Source organism: Aquarana catesbeiana, linkage group LG01, assembly GCF_042186555.1.
Source record: "Aquarana catesbeiana isolate 2022-GZ linkage group LG01, ASM4218655v1, whole genome shotgun sequence".
NCBI lineage: Eukaryota > Metazoa > Chordata > Amphibia > Anura > Ranidae > Aquarana > Aquarana catesbeiana.
Genome location: NC_133324.1, coordinates 626,294,652 through 626,310,271, shown reverse-complemented (window position 1 = coordinate 626,310,271; position 15,620 = coordinate 626,294,652). Strand labels below are relative to the sequence as shown.

General features: G+C 40.5%; 1 protein-coding gene across 3 annotated transcripts in view; it reads right to left on the bottom strand.

Moving 5' to 3' along the window:
• Window positions 1-1,968: 1,968 nt before the first annotated feature.
• The window catches only part of LOC141108771 (YTH domain-containing protein 1-like), a 64,018-nt gene continuing 50,366 nt past the window's right edge, over window positions 1,969-15,620 (bottom strand). For 2 of the 3 annotated variants that reach the window (XM_073600691.1, XM_073600709.1), the window contains 6 exons: window positions 12,939-13,021; window positions 5,879-5,915; window positions 5,750-5,789; window positions 4,198-4,260; window positions 3,488-3,622; window positions 1,969-3,036 (listed from right to left, as the gene is read on the bottom strand). In XM_073600691.1, coding sequence (XP_073456792.1) covers window positions 2,824-3,036; window positions 3,488-3,622; window positions 4,198-4,260; window positions 5,750-5,789; window positions 5,879-5,915; window positions 12,939-13,021 — 571 coding nt within the window. In that variant the 3' untranslated portion in view covers window positions 1,969-2,823. The remainder of the gene's footprint in view (window positions 3,037-3,487; window positions 3,623-4,197; window positions 4,261-5,749; window positions 5,790-5,878; window positions 5,916-12,938; window positions 13,022-15,620) is intronic. The other variant, XM_073600699.1, reaches the window with a different exon arrangement.

Below are 15,620 nucleotides of genomic sequence, written 5' to 3'. Positions count from 1 at the left end.
CAGGTCTGTGTGCTCAGGATTGTCTGTCAGGAGGGAGAGGAGCTATGCAGTGTGAAGTCTCAGGAGCCAGCAGCAAACATCAATCACACAGATGACAGGAAAGGGGGTGGATCCAGACTTCCCATTGTGGGTATGACACTTCAAAAAAGTCTGTAGTCCCTCCCACAGGCAATTAACCCTATTTTAACAGAAAAGGTGCACTTCTCAGTGAAGGAAAGCTCTGCAGGTATAAGTAGATTATTAAGATTGAGATTAAGCAAAAAAAAAAAAAAAATGAAACCCATACATCTTTTAAGATGCTCCCACTGTTAGTGAAATTTGGCCACATCCACTGTTCAATGTGGTTCGACACGGGGATGGGTATTGTGCAGTAGTTGAGTTCCTGTACCTATACTGAGGGGGGGGGGGGGGGGGGGGACGACCCTGGAAACATTTATATAGTCTAACAGATACAGCCGGCCCTTTGAGGACAACCATAATGCTGATGCAGTCCCCGATGAAATGGAGTTTGACACCCCTGCTTTAAGGTAATTTTTGGGTCTCAGGAGGCCCTGTTAAATACATTATATTCAAAAATGTGAGAGATGTTAAATATTCGACACCTAGGGCAGATATAAAATAAACTCACCCCTGCTGACACAGCAAAATAATTTTCAGTAATAATCGTGAAATTAAACAGAAAAACAGACTAAGAATTGTGGCATTCGCTAACATTAACGGTCAGCTGCCTCCTTGCAGAAGTGGTCAATGTAGGTGGAAGATCAGTTTGCCACTATAAGGAATTCCTAGTAATCCTAGAAGAAACCCTAGTTTAGAAAGGCTGCTCTAATAGATATAACCATAGAGATTGGGGACATACATGCACAATAGTAGTAGCCCTTTATTCATTTTGTACAACTCCATAGCCTTCAGAACAGCCTGAATTGCAATGACTCCCAATAGAATTATACTGTGCAGAAATTAGATTTGGATCCCACGACGACTATTTACCAAATTACATTCCCTCTCCAGGTATCTTATCTGGAAGCAGAAACAACCTAGAAACCTTACAACTACCAAAGGACTGGGCAGTCTGGTGATCCCAAAAGCCAGATTTTATTTCATCGTGGCCAAACTTCAACATGGGGGGTTGGGGCACTTTAAATATGCAAGACCCTAATCAACGATTGCTTACCGCCTTTCTCCCACAATACCCTCTTATATCCCTCCTAGAAGCTGAGCAACTTCACTCGCAGCAATAATTCTCCCCACTTTTTCTTATTCATAAAATTTGGATGGCTACCCAGCCTTGGTTCATACTAGATGCAGTGATGTGAATTCGCTGTGGATTCTGCACCGCATGAAAATCACAACCTGTTTATGCGAACCGATTACAGTGTATGTTAAGGACAACCCGAATTGGATTGCAAAACGCAGTGCGATTTGTGGAATTGATTCTGGTGCAGGCAAAAAAGGGTCTTGCACGATTTTGGTGTGAATGCTATGCAATTTGAGCCATACAAATCTATGGCTCAAATTGCATCACCAGAAACACCATGTAATTCACACAAGAATCTGCTGCGATACCTGTCCGAATTACATGCAGTGTCCAGCACCACATCAGTGTGAACCTGGGCTCAATTTTTCTCACTATGGAATAACCTGACCTTTCCTGAGTCAGCCAAATAGGGCTTGATACTTGAATCACAAGAGAATGCCAGCTTGTCTTCTTTTCCCTCATCCAATCTTAGCTCTGCTGTGCAAAAGGAATGCCAAAGGCGATATGAGGACAAATTCAGGTACTTGCACTTCTTGTATTTTAAGAGATAAGCAAAGAGGAAAATAAAAATAAAACACACTTACAGATGTATTAATGAAAACAAAGCTGCATTATCTCTGCCTGGTGTTCAGTTTAAACTACAGCAGTACAAAATAAAGAGCAATAGAGATGAGGACTCAAGGGATCCACTGGAGCAAAGATCCAAAATGTAATGTTTCCACAGTGGTTTTATTATAAAAAAAATGGCACAGTATAATGCATAATGGTATAAGACTACACAAAATAAGATGTGGGGCAACAAAAGGAAGATTAGCCAAACAGCTTCTATCAAATGGCATATGAAACCACTGCAGTTACAAATTAAGTTACAAGTTATAAATTTAATACAAAAAAATGAGAAAAGCCAACGTGGTCATACAACCAACATACAGTCTCTACTCCGCATTAGAGAGTCTGAAAATCAGACATGAAAGATGGAGCACCAATCAAAAACCAAGTGAACAAAATTATTAAAAATGCAATAGGGTAAAAAGTATTGCTTTCATAATCTTGTAATGAGTGGGAAACATCAGATCCACTTGTATTATGTTCATTTAGTTTAGCCTTCAAAAAATTGCATACTTTATAGCAGCATTGTTTTCACAGAATCAACTGTAGGCAAGTTGGGGATGCAAAAGGGACAAAAACAAAACACTAAAACGGCAGTTCGTAATGTGCCAATTGTCTTTCATTACTTTTTAAATAAAGTGTTTATGGTTTTATGCACAGCTCACTGAATATGGAGAGAAGAAACTTATTTTAAGAAAATATACAGAAACATTTACACAGGTATGTATAATTTTCCCTCTGAAAAGGATCCCTCCAATAGATCAATGTGCACTGTCTGCCATAATAAGCTTAATCCAGTTAATACAGTACGTGCACAAACATAGGATTAAAGCCAAAAAACTTGCTAATTGTAACTCTTTAAATTAAAATGCTTCAACAGAAATGTTGCTACTTTGTAAACACACAAGAGACCAGGAAAAAAGCAAATATTCCATGTGCACATAAATGCGGTGAAATCATCTTCGGTATCTGCCTCGGTCTCCTCGATCTCTGTCACGCATTCTCTCTCTGTCTCTGTCTCTATCACGTTCACGTCCTCTGTCTCTCCTGTTGTCCCGGGGCCTTTCTCGTTCACGTTCTCGCTCCCGCTCTCTAGGGCGGCTTCTTCGACCACTGACAACAGCCTGCGTACGTCTCAGAAAATCATCCACTCTCATGTCATAGTCATGCTGATAAAGATTAAACAGTGGAAAAATGAATTCTCACAATATAGTGGTACAGATACAATAGAGAACGTCAGGAAAAGTGGTTAGATCTCAGTGATGCAGTAACAAATCTTGTGACCATTTCAGCAGGCTCTAAATTGAATAAACACTGCAGAAATTAAAAGTAAATGTCAGACAGATATTTAGAAGACAAATACAACCCTTTGAATTAGTTAAATTCCAGCAGTGCTTTATATCCACATATTATAAATATCCATCAAAGCCATCGACAGCCAAGCAACTAATATTCTTCCAAGGAGGCCAGCAGTAGCAAATTCAATATCTACATCAGTTTCGTGTGAAGAATAGATTGGGTGGAGGGCAGCATAAAGGCTCCCCATACAATAGGTGGCTAACATCTGTTAACTGCAATTCAAAAAATATATAATATTTAAACTTAACACTGATAACTTACAACCCGTTTGTCCCGATATCGAGTGTCATGTTGACCTGGATGGTGACCTGAAAACTGTGGATGAGCTTGAGGAGGAGGAGCATGGTGCTGATAATATGGATGGTGAGGAGGCTGTTCCATGGCAGGGTATGGCGGCTGAGGAGGAAGGAAAAAAAACAGGTCAAGAAAAAAATAAAAATCAAAAGCACAATGAAAAGCTAAAACACACTGGGTACAAGATATACAGGGGGAAAAACAAAAAAAAAAAAACCACACTGTCAACATCTCCAGACTTAAAACGGCCGGCCATACATGGACCGAAATTTGACAGGTTCAGCAGCGATTTACTTTTTTTCATTCAACCAGCAAAAAAAGTGACTAATTTCCTGGCTGCTTTATAAACTATACGAATGTTTAACCCAAAAGCAATAATTAAGACACCTGTAGCTTCTGAGCTCAAGTGATGTTTGCAAAGACCACATTATAAAGCAAATATCAAGTTATATACTGTATATGGCATGAACACAAGCAGATGTGTAATCAACCTTGTTCCAAAGCACTCCCATTGAAGTATTAAATAGGAGGGCTAATAGCACAAAAAACCTAGCCAACAAACAAGATCAGGCACATTATACTTCAAGTCTATACAGCACAAGGTGTAACTGAAATAATGTTATGTGTACCAATTACTTAAAAGTGTTAATTATTCAAATAGCAAGAACTGTACAAACCATTCCTTGCCACGGAGCAGGTGGTCCCATGTTATGAAATTCTCTCACATAATCGTTGTAGGACTGAAAAAGGTAAAACACATTGCAAAGAGATTAAAATCACATTACTGAAAGTATGAAGACATACAAAAAAAAAAATTTCTGAATAGTCCTGTTGACAAAATGTAACGCCCAACTTCAGAAACAAGGGGGAAAAACCACCACACTGCAAGATGTAAATGCTTGTTAGGTCTAGACATGAAGAAACATGGTGTAATACAAACCTTATTCCTTGCTCTAGCAGGCTCCCATTATCGGTGCAACAGGTCCGCCACAACATTCTCTCGAAGACACTTGCATGATCTGACATGACTCACTCATTGCACTTACATGACAAAGGTCTCACGATTACCTCCTCATATTCAATGCAGGACTAATAGTCCTGCATCGTACAGATTGATGCTGAGGGATTACCCAAAACCTGAGTGTCAGTGCTGCTCATTCCAAACAAACTAATGTGATGGAGAGTCCCCAACAGGCACACATGAAAATCGAGAGGCAAGATCCACTCCATTCTGCTAGCCTTTGTTCCACAGGCTGGCATAACATTCTAAGGGGAGGGGTCTTAAGGAACAGGGTTCCACCAGATAGGTGTACCACACCCTTGGACCTGTAAGACGCTGCAGCCACCTCACACGTACACAAGTACCTAAGTAAGCACCTTCAGCAGAGTCCAGTGCCAAAGGGACACATTACGGGCTGGCCCGCTGCTCTTCAGCAGTCCCGGATATGGCTTTTTTGGCAATGTAAAAGGATCAGCTGATTCAGAAAAGCTGCAAAATGAGAACCCCGACACTGCAGCAACTGAAGAAACTTGCTAGATAAAAGAATCTTCATAAAATTTAGAAAACAAACTTTTCTTCACTCAGGAGGCAAGACAACATCCATTCTAAACACTAGCAAATAAAAAAAAAAAAAAAAAAAAACCCTGAGGCAGGCGGCTATATAGGGCTGACCTTACAGCTTTGATTTGACATGCATTTTCCTGAAGGCAACATAAGTCGGTGTACCTGAATACCTCATCCTGTGCCCCTTAAAGTACGAACAAGAAAAACATATTTAGCAGTTTCTAAAGGGCTCAGATTCAGCAGTGGCTGAAGGGATCTCAAAAAATATTGCAGACCACAGGATAATCAGCCATTGGCAGCAACTCTCAAAAATTAAATGAGCTTTTAAAAAAAAAAAAAAAAAATCACTGATAAATGCTCCTGAAATAATTAAACTGGCTAAATAGCCCACCACCTTCCTTCTTGAGATTCTTAATGGAATGATCTGCCTCTAACATACCATGTCTACAGCAGCTATTCAGCTAGCTACACACTACTAAAGATTATTAGAATTCCTGTATTCATGCAAAGCAATAAGATCAAATTAATAATACTGGTCTTACAAGTTTAGCATTCAACACCATAAAAGTTATTTCTCTACAACCACATTTTTCATCTACCAATCAATTGGATAGGGCCCAAAAAAAGCACAAAGCGTTAAACAAGGAATACAAAATTTAACTTACTCCATTTAAAAATACATCCCTGCGAACGCCTGTAAATCTTCTGTGAAGATAAAAAAATAATAATAAATAAAATAGACCAGATTTTTTTTTTTATTGCAATTAAAACCAGCATGCAAAAGCAAAGCCTACCTGTCTACTTCTGGGAAACGAGGATCCTTAACAAACCCTGTTAAGATAAAAATCATAACATTAGCAGTGGTGGTGCATACCGTTAGTTCATCATCCATGTAGTTTTTAACTGTCTTATCGCTCTCTCCTGATTCTGTACTATAGGAGTATAGAAGTAGCAATGAAAAGCAGCCTATGTATTTGAAATGTTTTTTTCCGTGCACACAACTGCTCTTAGCCTGGGTTCACACTATAGCGAACGCAGACATCGCATGCGATTCGCACCCGCACTGCTGATCATATGCAATGTCTGTGCAATGCAGTTGTATGGCTGGATTTGCATAAAAAAGGTGCAAGGACCCCCCCCCCCCCCCCCCCCGCATTGCAATCAGATCGCATGGGTGTTCATACCCATGCAATCTGATTCCCTGTCCAAATCCACAGTTCACACTGCGATCTGTGAACCGATCTGGGGGGTGTCATTAACATTGTATTGACACCTGCAGTGGTTCACAGAGGGCAGTGTGAACTGCCTGTGGGAGAGATATGTGGAAACCGGCGCTGGAATTGCGATGGTTCCCGCATCGCTATGGTGTGAACCCAGGCTTAAAGTGGCATTAAAACCAAAAATTTTATATATTTCAGCTTACAGATCATTAGATGTGGCGGCTGCATTAATTCTCTTTAACCACTTCAGCCCCGGAAGATATGGCTGCTCAATGACCAGGCCATTTTTTTGCGTTACAGCACTGCGTCGCTTTAACTGACAATTGAGCGGTCATGCGACGTTGTACCCAAACAAAATCGACGTCCTTTTTTTTCCCCACAAATAGAGCTTTGGTGGTATTTGATTATCTCTGTGGTTTTTATATTTTGCGCTATAAAACAAAAAAAAAAACAAAAAAACAAGAAAAAAAAAAAAAAAAAAAAAAAGGAGCAACAATTTTGAAAAACACAATATTTTATACTTTTTGCTATAAAAAAATATCCCCAATTTATAAAAAAAAAAAAAAAAAGAGAAGCTATTTTTGTCCTCAGTTTAGGCCGATATGTATTCTACATATTTTTGGTAATAAAAAAAATAAATAAAATAAAAAAAATAGCAATAAGCGTATATTGATTGGTTTGTGCAAAAGTTATACCGTCTACAAAATAGGGGATTTGTGGCATTTTTATTTTTTTACTAGTAATAGCGGCGATCTGCGATTTTTTTTTAAACGGGACTGCGACATTATGGGGGACACTTGACACATTTTTGAAACCATTGACAATTATACAACGATCAGTGCTATAAAAATGCACTGATTACTGTGTAAATGTCACTGGCAGGGAAGGGGTTAACACTAGGGGGGCGATCAAGGGGTTAACTGTGTTCCCTGACTGTGTTCTAACTGTAGGGGGAGGGGACTGACTATAGGAGATGACAGATCGTGGTTCCTAGCTATTAGGAACTCACGACCTGCCTCTCCTCACAGAACAGGGATTTGTGTGTTTACACACTCGTCCCTGTTCTGCCTCTCGTGCCCACAACCGCCGGCCATGAGCATCGGCATCCCCGCAATTCAGCGGGCGCGCGCACCTGCTATCCCACTTAAAAGGAGCCGACATACAGCTACAACGGTTCGCGGGATCGCGCTGACCTGCCGCTGTATGACGGAAGCATTTGAATGCTCACATAAACAACTAACTTATTAGTGGAAGGAATTGGATGTATATAACCAAAACTTTCTGGGGATTATAAATACGGAATGGTAAAATCTTTTCCAAGTTTTTTTTTTTTTTCTTTCTTTGCCATCTCTAAATGATTGAGGAAATTACCTTTAACTTCCTATCTGAGATGTAACAAGAAGTTAAATCTCCCAAAGACAGTTGTCCCCAGAACAGTAATCTCCAATAAAAGTTTTCATGTCAACTCTTGTTCTGGGAACAACTCTACATTTTTGGATCTCCCCTTCCTTTATTAGTGACAATGGTCAGCAGGACAAAAAGGTGGGCACATCTACACAACTGGGACATAGACAGCAATAAAAATTTTACAGCGGGTTCAATGCCCCCCTACTCAATTTTATTTTTTTCCTAGGAGGCAGAGTTCAATCTTGTAAACAGTGTGGTGCTTCAGAGCAAAATCAGATGAGCTAGTAGTTGACCCTGAATTTCTTAAAGCACTTTACACATAACCAAATAAAATTATGTTCTTTAGCTAGGTACATTCCACGTGCTACCAAAATGAGTGTGCTGTAAATTGCCTCCAGCATTTCTCCTGCTGGAGGCTGCCTTTTGTTGAAGCCCAGAGCAGTCACTTCCTTACTGAGAACTCTCCCCCTCTCCTTAATCTCAAAAGCTGCATGTTACTTTCTCTAATTAACGTGTCCATTTCTAGCCTTGATTTTATGTCTTGGCTCAGCTGGAGGCTGCAGTACCTTTCAGTGCTCAGGTTCACAGATGCTCATACTAAAGGTAGAAAGGTGAGAATATTAGGGAGTTAAGAAAAGACAAAATCCTTTTAACGGTTAACTCTTGTCTCCCTGGCAGCGGAATGTGCCCTGTCACTTCTGCTTTTCTTTTCTTCCTCCCTAATTGGTGTTCCCTCACACAGTGTATCATTCCTGTGGCTTCCTTTCCCTTAGCAGTAAATCTTGAGGCCATCAGCTAATCAGCCTTGGGTGACTCACTGATTTTAGGCATAGTGCGCTGCCTAGAATACAGGACTACCGAGGCTCTACAGAGCTTAATGAGACAGTGCATTACTGGATTTTAAACTAGACACTTATTTTTAATGTTTTACATACAGTAGCTACACCTTCAAAAGTTACAATTTAAAGTGAAGAAAAACAGATAAATGCACAATGGGAAAGATAATCTCTCTCTTTAGATACATTTATATATAAAATTACAAGATGCCGCAAACCAGTCAAATGCAGGCATTTATCCTTAAAGTGGTTGGAAACCTCAGGCATGAAATCTGAACATAGCACATACAGTATCTCACAAAAGTGAGTACACCCCTCTCATTTTTGTAAATATTTTATTATATCTTTTCATGTGACAACACTGAAGAAATTACACTTTGCTACAAAGTAAGGTATTGAGTGTACAGCTTGTATAACAGTGTAAATTTACTGTCCCCTCAAAATAACACAGCCATTAATGTCTAAACCGCTGGCAACAAAAGTGAGTACACCACTAAGTGAAACTGTCCAAACTGGGCCCAAAGTGTCAATATTTTGTGTGGCCACCATTATTTTCCAGCACTGCCTTAACCCTCTTGGGCATGGAGTTCACCAGAGCTTCACAGGTTGCCACTGGAGTCCTCTTCCACTTCTCCATGACGACATCACAGAGCTGGTGGATGTTAGAGACCTTGCGCTCCTCCACCTTCCGTTTGAGGATGCCCCATGGATGCTCAATAGGGATTAGGTCTGGGAGACATGCTTGGCCAGTCCCATCACCCTTTACCCTCAGCTTCTTTAGCAAGGCAGTGGTCGTCTTGGAGGTGTGTTTAGGGTCGTTATGTCGCAATACTGCCCTGAAGTCCAGTCCCTGAAGAGAGGGGGGGATCATGCTCGGCTTCAGTATGTCACAGTACATGTTGGCATTCATGGTTCCCTCAATGAACTGTAGCTCCCCAGTGCCGGCAGCACTCATGCAGCCCCAGACCATGACACTCCCACCGCCATGCTTGACTCTAGGCAAGACACACTTGTCTTTGTATTCTTCACCTGGTTGCTGCCACACACGCTTGACACCATCTGAACCAAATACATTTACCTAATGCCCTGTACACACGATAGGATTTTCCGATGGAAAATGTGTGATAGGACCTTGTTGTCGGAAATTGTGTGTAGGCTCCATCACACATTTTCCATAGGAATTTCTGACACAACGTTTGAGAGCTTGCTAAAAAATTTTCCAACAAAATCCGTTGTCAGAAATTCAGATCGTGTGTACACAAATCAGACACACAAAGTGCCACGCATGCTCAGAATAAATTAGGAGATGAAAGCTATTGGCTACTGTCCCGTTTATAGTCCCGAGGTACGTGTTTTAAGTCACCGCGTTCAGAACGATCGGATTTTCTGACGTCTGTATGTGACCATGTGTATGCAAGACAAGTTTGACATCCATCGGTAAAAAATCCATGGATTTTGTTGTCGGAATGTCTGATCAATGTCCGACAGTGTGTACAGGGCATTAGTCTCATCAGACCACAGGACATGGTTCCAGTAAGCCATGTCCTTAGACTGCTTCTCTTCAGCACACTGTTTGCAGGCTTTTTTGTGCATCATCTTTAGAAGAGGCTTCCTTCTGGGACAACAGCCACGCAGACCAATTTGAGTTCTTTGCCATGAGGTGCCATGTTGAACTTCCAGTGACCAGTATGAGAGAGAGCGATAACACCAAATTTAACACACCTGCTCCCCATTCACCCCCGAGACCTTGTAACACTAACGAGTCACAAAGTGTCACTTCTTCAGTGTTGTCACATGAAAAGAAAAAAATATTTACAAAAATGTGAGCGTGTACTCACTTTTGTGAGATACTGTATCTGTAGCGATTACTTGTCTCTCCAAAGCTGTCATTTCTCTCTGGTGCTTCATTCCTCAGTTATCAGCATAAGTCACTTCTTATGCTGATAACTGAGCACACAGCTTGTATCCAGAACACAGTTCTTCTGCTGTGTGAAGGGGGTGTGTTCCTTTCCTCCAATCAGCTCTCGCACAGTGTCTCAGACCTCAAACTGTAGTTCCCTGCCCCCTCCTCTGTGATACTGACAAATACAGAAGGGTTTCATCTAAAATCAGTGCTTTTGAACTGATATACAAAAGCAAAGATAGCAGATAAACAAGTAAAACTTACGTTGGAGGATTTGATCTTCTGAGGCTATTCACTCAACTGGGTATATGAGACTTTTTTTTCCCCCCATAAACTGCATTCATTTGTGTTTTTTTATAACTGCACAAAGTTAAATTCTAAACAGAAAAAGCACAGCGTGCCCTGGCCCTCAAATTACATATAGAATGCTTGGAACCGCAAGTGATTGTAGTAAGCACTCCAATTTTGTTTGATCGGTTTGCAGATCAGAAGGCAGGAAAAGTGGTGCTCTAAGAAAATGCCTTAAATACCAGCAATAAACACGGGTGGGGGGGTGGGGGGGGGGGGGGGGGGGACACGACACAGGCTGATGAGCACAGTTTTATCCACTGGCTGCCCACTAAAAAGTGTAAAAAAAATAAACAGCCGGGAGAGGCTGTTGACATGCCACATTCACAATGCTTTGCGGTGCGGTAAATTTAACACAGCATACAGAGTTAACAGGCAGCACCAACTGTTAAACATGGCCATTCAAAAGAATAGGTCGTGTCGCAACCCAAACGCTTGGTTCGTGGTTGCGTGCATTAGCATTTGAGAGAAAAAAAAAAAATCCACCATGGCCTGCTTTCCATAGTGTAAGCTAGTAGGAACCTAGCCCAAGAGGGCAAATGGATGCAAGTGCATAAAAAAAAGGTTAAAGTGGTATGAAACCCTCTTAGCCTATATAGCCAAGGAAGCCAACATCTTAGCCTCTGATCTGCAGTTATATGTGATCAGTTATGACACCAGCCATTTGATGGCTTCACAGCACAAGCAACTTAGTTTTACAACATTGCCTTGATTGTAACGGTTTTGGCAAAACATTAAATCAGACAGGTTTAATTAAACTTGAGAAAAAAAAAACAAAACACCCCCTGATTTAGCATAATTTCTTCTGTACTTGCTGAAAGTGTTCTTAGTCTGAAAATTCCAAAAAAAACAAAAACAAACTTTGTCTCAGTGTCCCACTGTCTCCATTCTCCCCTAGGGAAGAAAAGTGTGTTTCTGCCTATGCAGCCTCCTGAAATCATCCCATCACATACCTCAGGAAGCTGCAGAAGCGGGGACCTAGTGTAGCTGAAGGGAGGACCTGGTGGAGTGTCGTGGACCAGCTGAAAGAACCTGGAAGACACAGCCAGCTCCTGATGACTTTGAGAAGATGGAGGTATGGGATGTGGCAGCAGAACAGGAGCCCAGGAAAAAAAAAAAAAAAAAAGCTAGATTCACTGGGTGTGTGAGTCCAGAGAAATTAATGCCACCACATCTTAGGACTTGTAAACTGCAAAATACTATACTTTTTTTTTTTCCCAGGAGTTTAAGGGCAGGGAGCATGTTCTAACCAAGATGATCTCCTTTTGAATACCGTAGGGAACTAGCCCTCTCACCTGAAGACTATGAAATATGGCAGCACTCATAATGGTCGGATGAAGCAAAGAAAACAGACTATAAGCCATGAAAGCGATCCATCCAAAGCACACAAGGTGAATTATTAGATTCTAGATTTACACCAGAATAAGGCCCAATACCCAGGAATGGAATTTTCAAAGTGGTTATAAAACCTAAACATTTTATTTACCTTGCATTAAGGTAAAAAATCTTTAGGCAACATTATCCCCCTCACCCCCTTTTACTTACCTGAGCCCTCATTCAATCCAGCGCTGTACCTGTGTCTGCAGCTTTTCTCTCCTCTCACTTCCTGGTCTTTCGGGCTTTGTGAGGCAACCAGAGGAAGCAGGGGGTGAGGTGCCCTCACAGAAAGTAGCTTTCTTTGGGGGCACTTGGAGGGGAGGAGCCAGGAACACCAGCAGGGGACCCGATAAGAGGAGGTTTGATGCCGCTCTGTGCGATTCCACTGCACAGAGCAGAGAAGTATAAACCGGACTTTTTTTTGTTTAAATACAGCGTTTAAAATCAATTAAGCACAACACGAAACGTTTCACATGTCAGAAACCTGGGATACTGCCACATGGAAAGCATGCATATCCATAGCCCATTCAGGTCCACCATTTGTTCTATTGCCATCTTTGCAGACAAGATTAGGCCTTACCTTGTAGCACTAGGGTGTCGAGTTAGAGCCCCATTACAGGAATATGTGTCCTATTTTCTGTACTACATCTATTAGCCCAAGCGATGCATGTGTTTATATGAAATCTTATAATACTAACCTTCATTATCGAATCCCTTTATTGAAAAGCAAAACAAAAAAGTTCTAGTAGCAAAACATATTAACCTGGTCTCTGGTGAAACTCTTGTGGATAGTCAATTCTTGGTTTCTTTCGGTTGTTATGAATATCATATTCTTCTGGTCGACGCCTATACAAATTAAATGTTAGAATTAAACAGAAAACTTGTTGATATTTGTGTATGTACATACCTGAACAAAGCCAGTCTGTAGTACCATCACCAAAAAGCCAACACATAAACAGGCCTGATGTTGTAGGTTCAAAGGGGCGCTATTAGATATAACTTCACCTAACCAAAACCACACATGCTCATACACAACACTGTACACTTCAGTACAATACATCCTTACAATAATTGTTTCCATAATGTCTTGTATAACGTAAACACCAGCTGCCTCTTCACACATTAGCAACGTAGGTATTAATGCACCATAAAAATGTCACTGACACCAATACAAACTTCTTAAAAGAGTGGCTTGTCAGCTCACCCCATGGTCCTGCAGCATTGTCCCCTTGAAGTGTATCCAAAAGCAGTTTTTTTTTTTGTTTTGTAATGCAGTAAGGAAAGATTAGAACTCCTCTGTTAGGCTGCATTCACACCTGAGTGTAGCGTTTTCAGGCAGAAAGTCGTGCGATTTTGCCACGATTGTGTCCAGGGCACCAATGTAAAAAGCAGAAAAACACCTGTAATCTGCCTAAAAAGAAGCTCATGTACTTTTTGAGCTTCAGGTGACAGAACCCTCAGATGTGAACAGGGGCCATTTCAATGAATGGGATTTTGCTTGTTGGGTGTTTTGAAACTTTTGAGATGAGCGTTTTACAAGCTGAAAATTGCTCAGATGTGAATGCAGCCTCAATAATAAAAACCTGTTAATTTCCCAATTAAGGAAAGTTACTCCATTTGTCCAAATGCCTATCAGGACTGCGAAAAAAAAAAATCCCAAAATCTGAGTTGTCACCAGAACAATAAGTGGCAGTCTTCCAATGAGGACAGTTGTTCGGGTGACAAATTTATTTCCTCTTACTTTCTGTTAAGCATTGAGACAAAAAGAAACCCGAATGAGATACAGGCAGCAAAAAAGAAAAATAAATACATTGCAGGGGTTTTAAACTATTACCTATTCTACACAAAACAAAGTTTGGGCTTTAGACAGACTTTAGGGGATACATGTGCATATACATCCAACTTATTCAACAAATTAGGCACTGGTCTCAGTTACATACAATAAATATGGTGACATCCGTCTTAGGAGAGCATATTCTGTTGAAAGCAGCTGAACATGCAGTACATAGCCATGGCAAAAGCTTGAATTCAATCCTGACCATATCTAAAAGTGTATTTAATTTTTTTACACTTAATTCAAGGTTATATATGCACTTGTTTAATGAAGCAAACCCTCCACAAAACACAGAACTACGCACCCTGGGATCTACAACTATTTTCAGATCACAAATGCATCAAATGCCTATTTCTAATGGCATCCTTATATTCTCTTCCAGCAAGTTATAACTCTGCAAGCCTATTTACTGTTGATGAAAATCAAAATACCTGTGGCATGGGTTTGCATAATAAATGACCAGCATTGGAAGTTAAATCACTAAGAGCCATGTGTTTTGCACTTCTAAAACCCTTACTGTTTAGTTGTTACTAAAGCCCAACAGTTTCTAATTGGAACTGTTACAGCATAAAATTCTACATTTTTTTTTTTTAATGCCAATTAACAGCAATCAGTAGCCTAATGCTCAAGGATAACCTGCTCATACATGAGCATAATTAAAGTCCTTTCTAAATATTTAATACCTTGTGTTAATCAACCCCATTAAAATGCCCGGAGATCTTATTTTCTGAACAAGAATCATATCAGTTGCACATACAGCAAAAACCAACCAAATGATCAAAAAAATAAAAGCTGGTGTAAAGAGGGAACATACCGCTTTCTTGTAGAGTGCATTTATGACCGGTATAAAATATAGCAACAGTTCATACAGTAGTCCACTAAGGATTTTAAGCTGTAACCCGCACATATACAAGGTGGACATGAGAAGGTGTAGTGCTGTTACAATACATTTTGCAGTCCATTGCAAAACTGGCGTAAAATAGGTCACTTGTTAAGGATCATTAGTGTAAAAGGAAACCTCAACTTCGTTGAGTTCAGTCCATATAAAACGCAAAAAAAAAAAAAAAAAAAATTTGAAAAAAAAAAAAAATTTAAAATGGAAAAGAACTGAAATAGGGGGCTCTGTCAGGTTTCCGCCTACCTAATTGCGTCCTTTTAAGTTGAAATGAATTGGGACACTGGAGCTGGCTCTCTATCTGACACAAATACCCACAGGTGCACCCCTTCAAACCAACATATCCAGTCCTCAGAAGAAACCTGTTAGCATTACTTAATGCAATTAGCCTATACAAGGGAAAGGTGGTTGGCTGAAGGGCTTTTAAGCATCAGTTCTTTGAAAGCCTTCTCCAACTCTGAAACCAAGTTAACACCCTCTTTTTCCTGGAACATGATGTTAAGTTCTTAAAGCAGGGAGAAATAACCATGTCGATCCACTACATTTACAGTCCACAGGTATTGCCAGCATCTCTGGAAGGGATGTACAGACACAGCAACAGCCACACTTTCTGGTATGTTGCCGGGTCTCCAAGTGCAATTTGCTCCCCTTTCCATACCTAAAGCGGTTTCAGGAGCTCAGCAAGATGTATTCACTGTGGGGATATTTACAGAGCC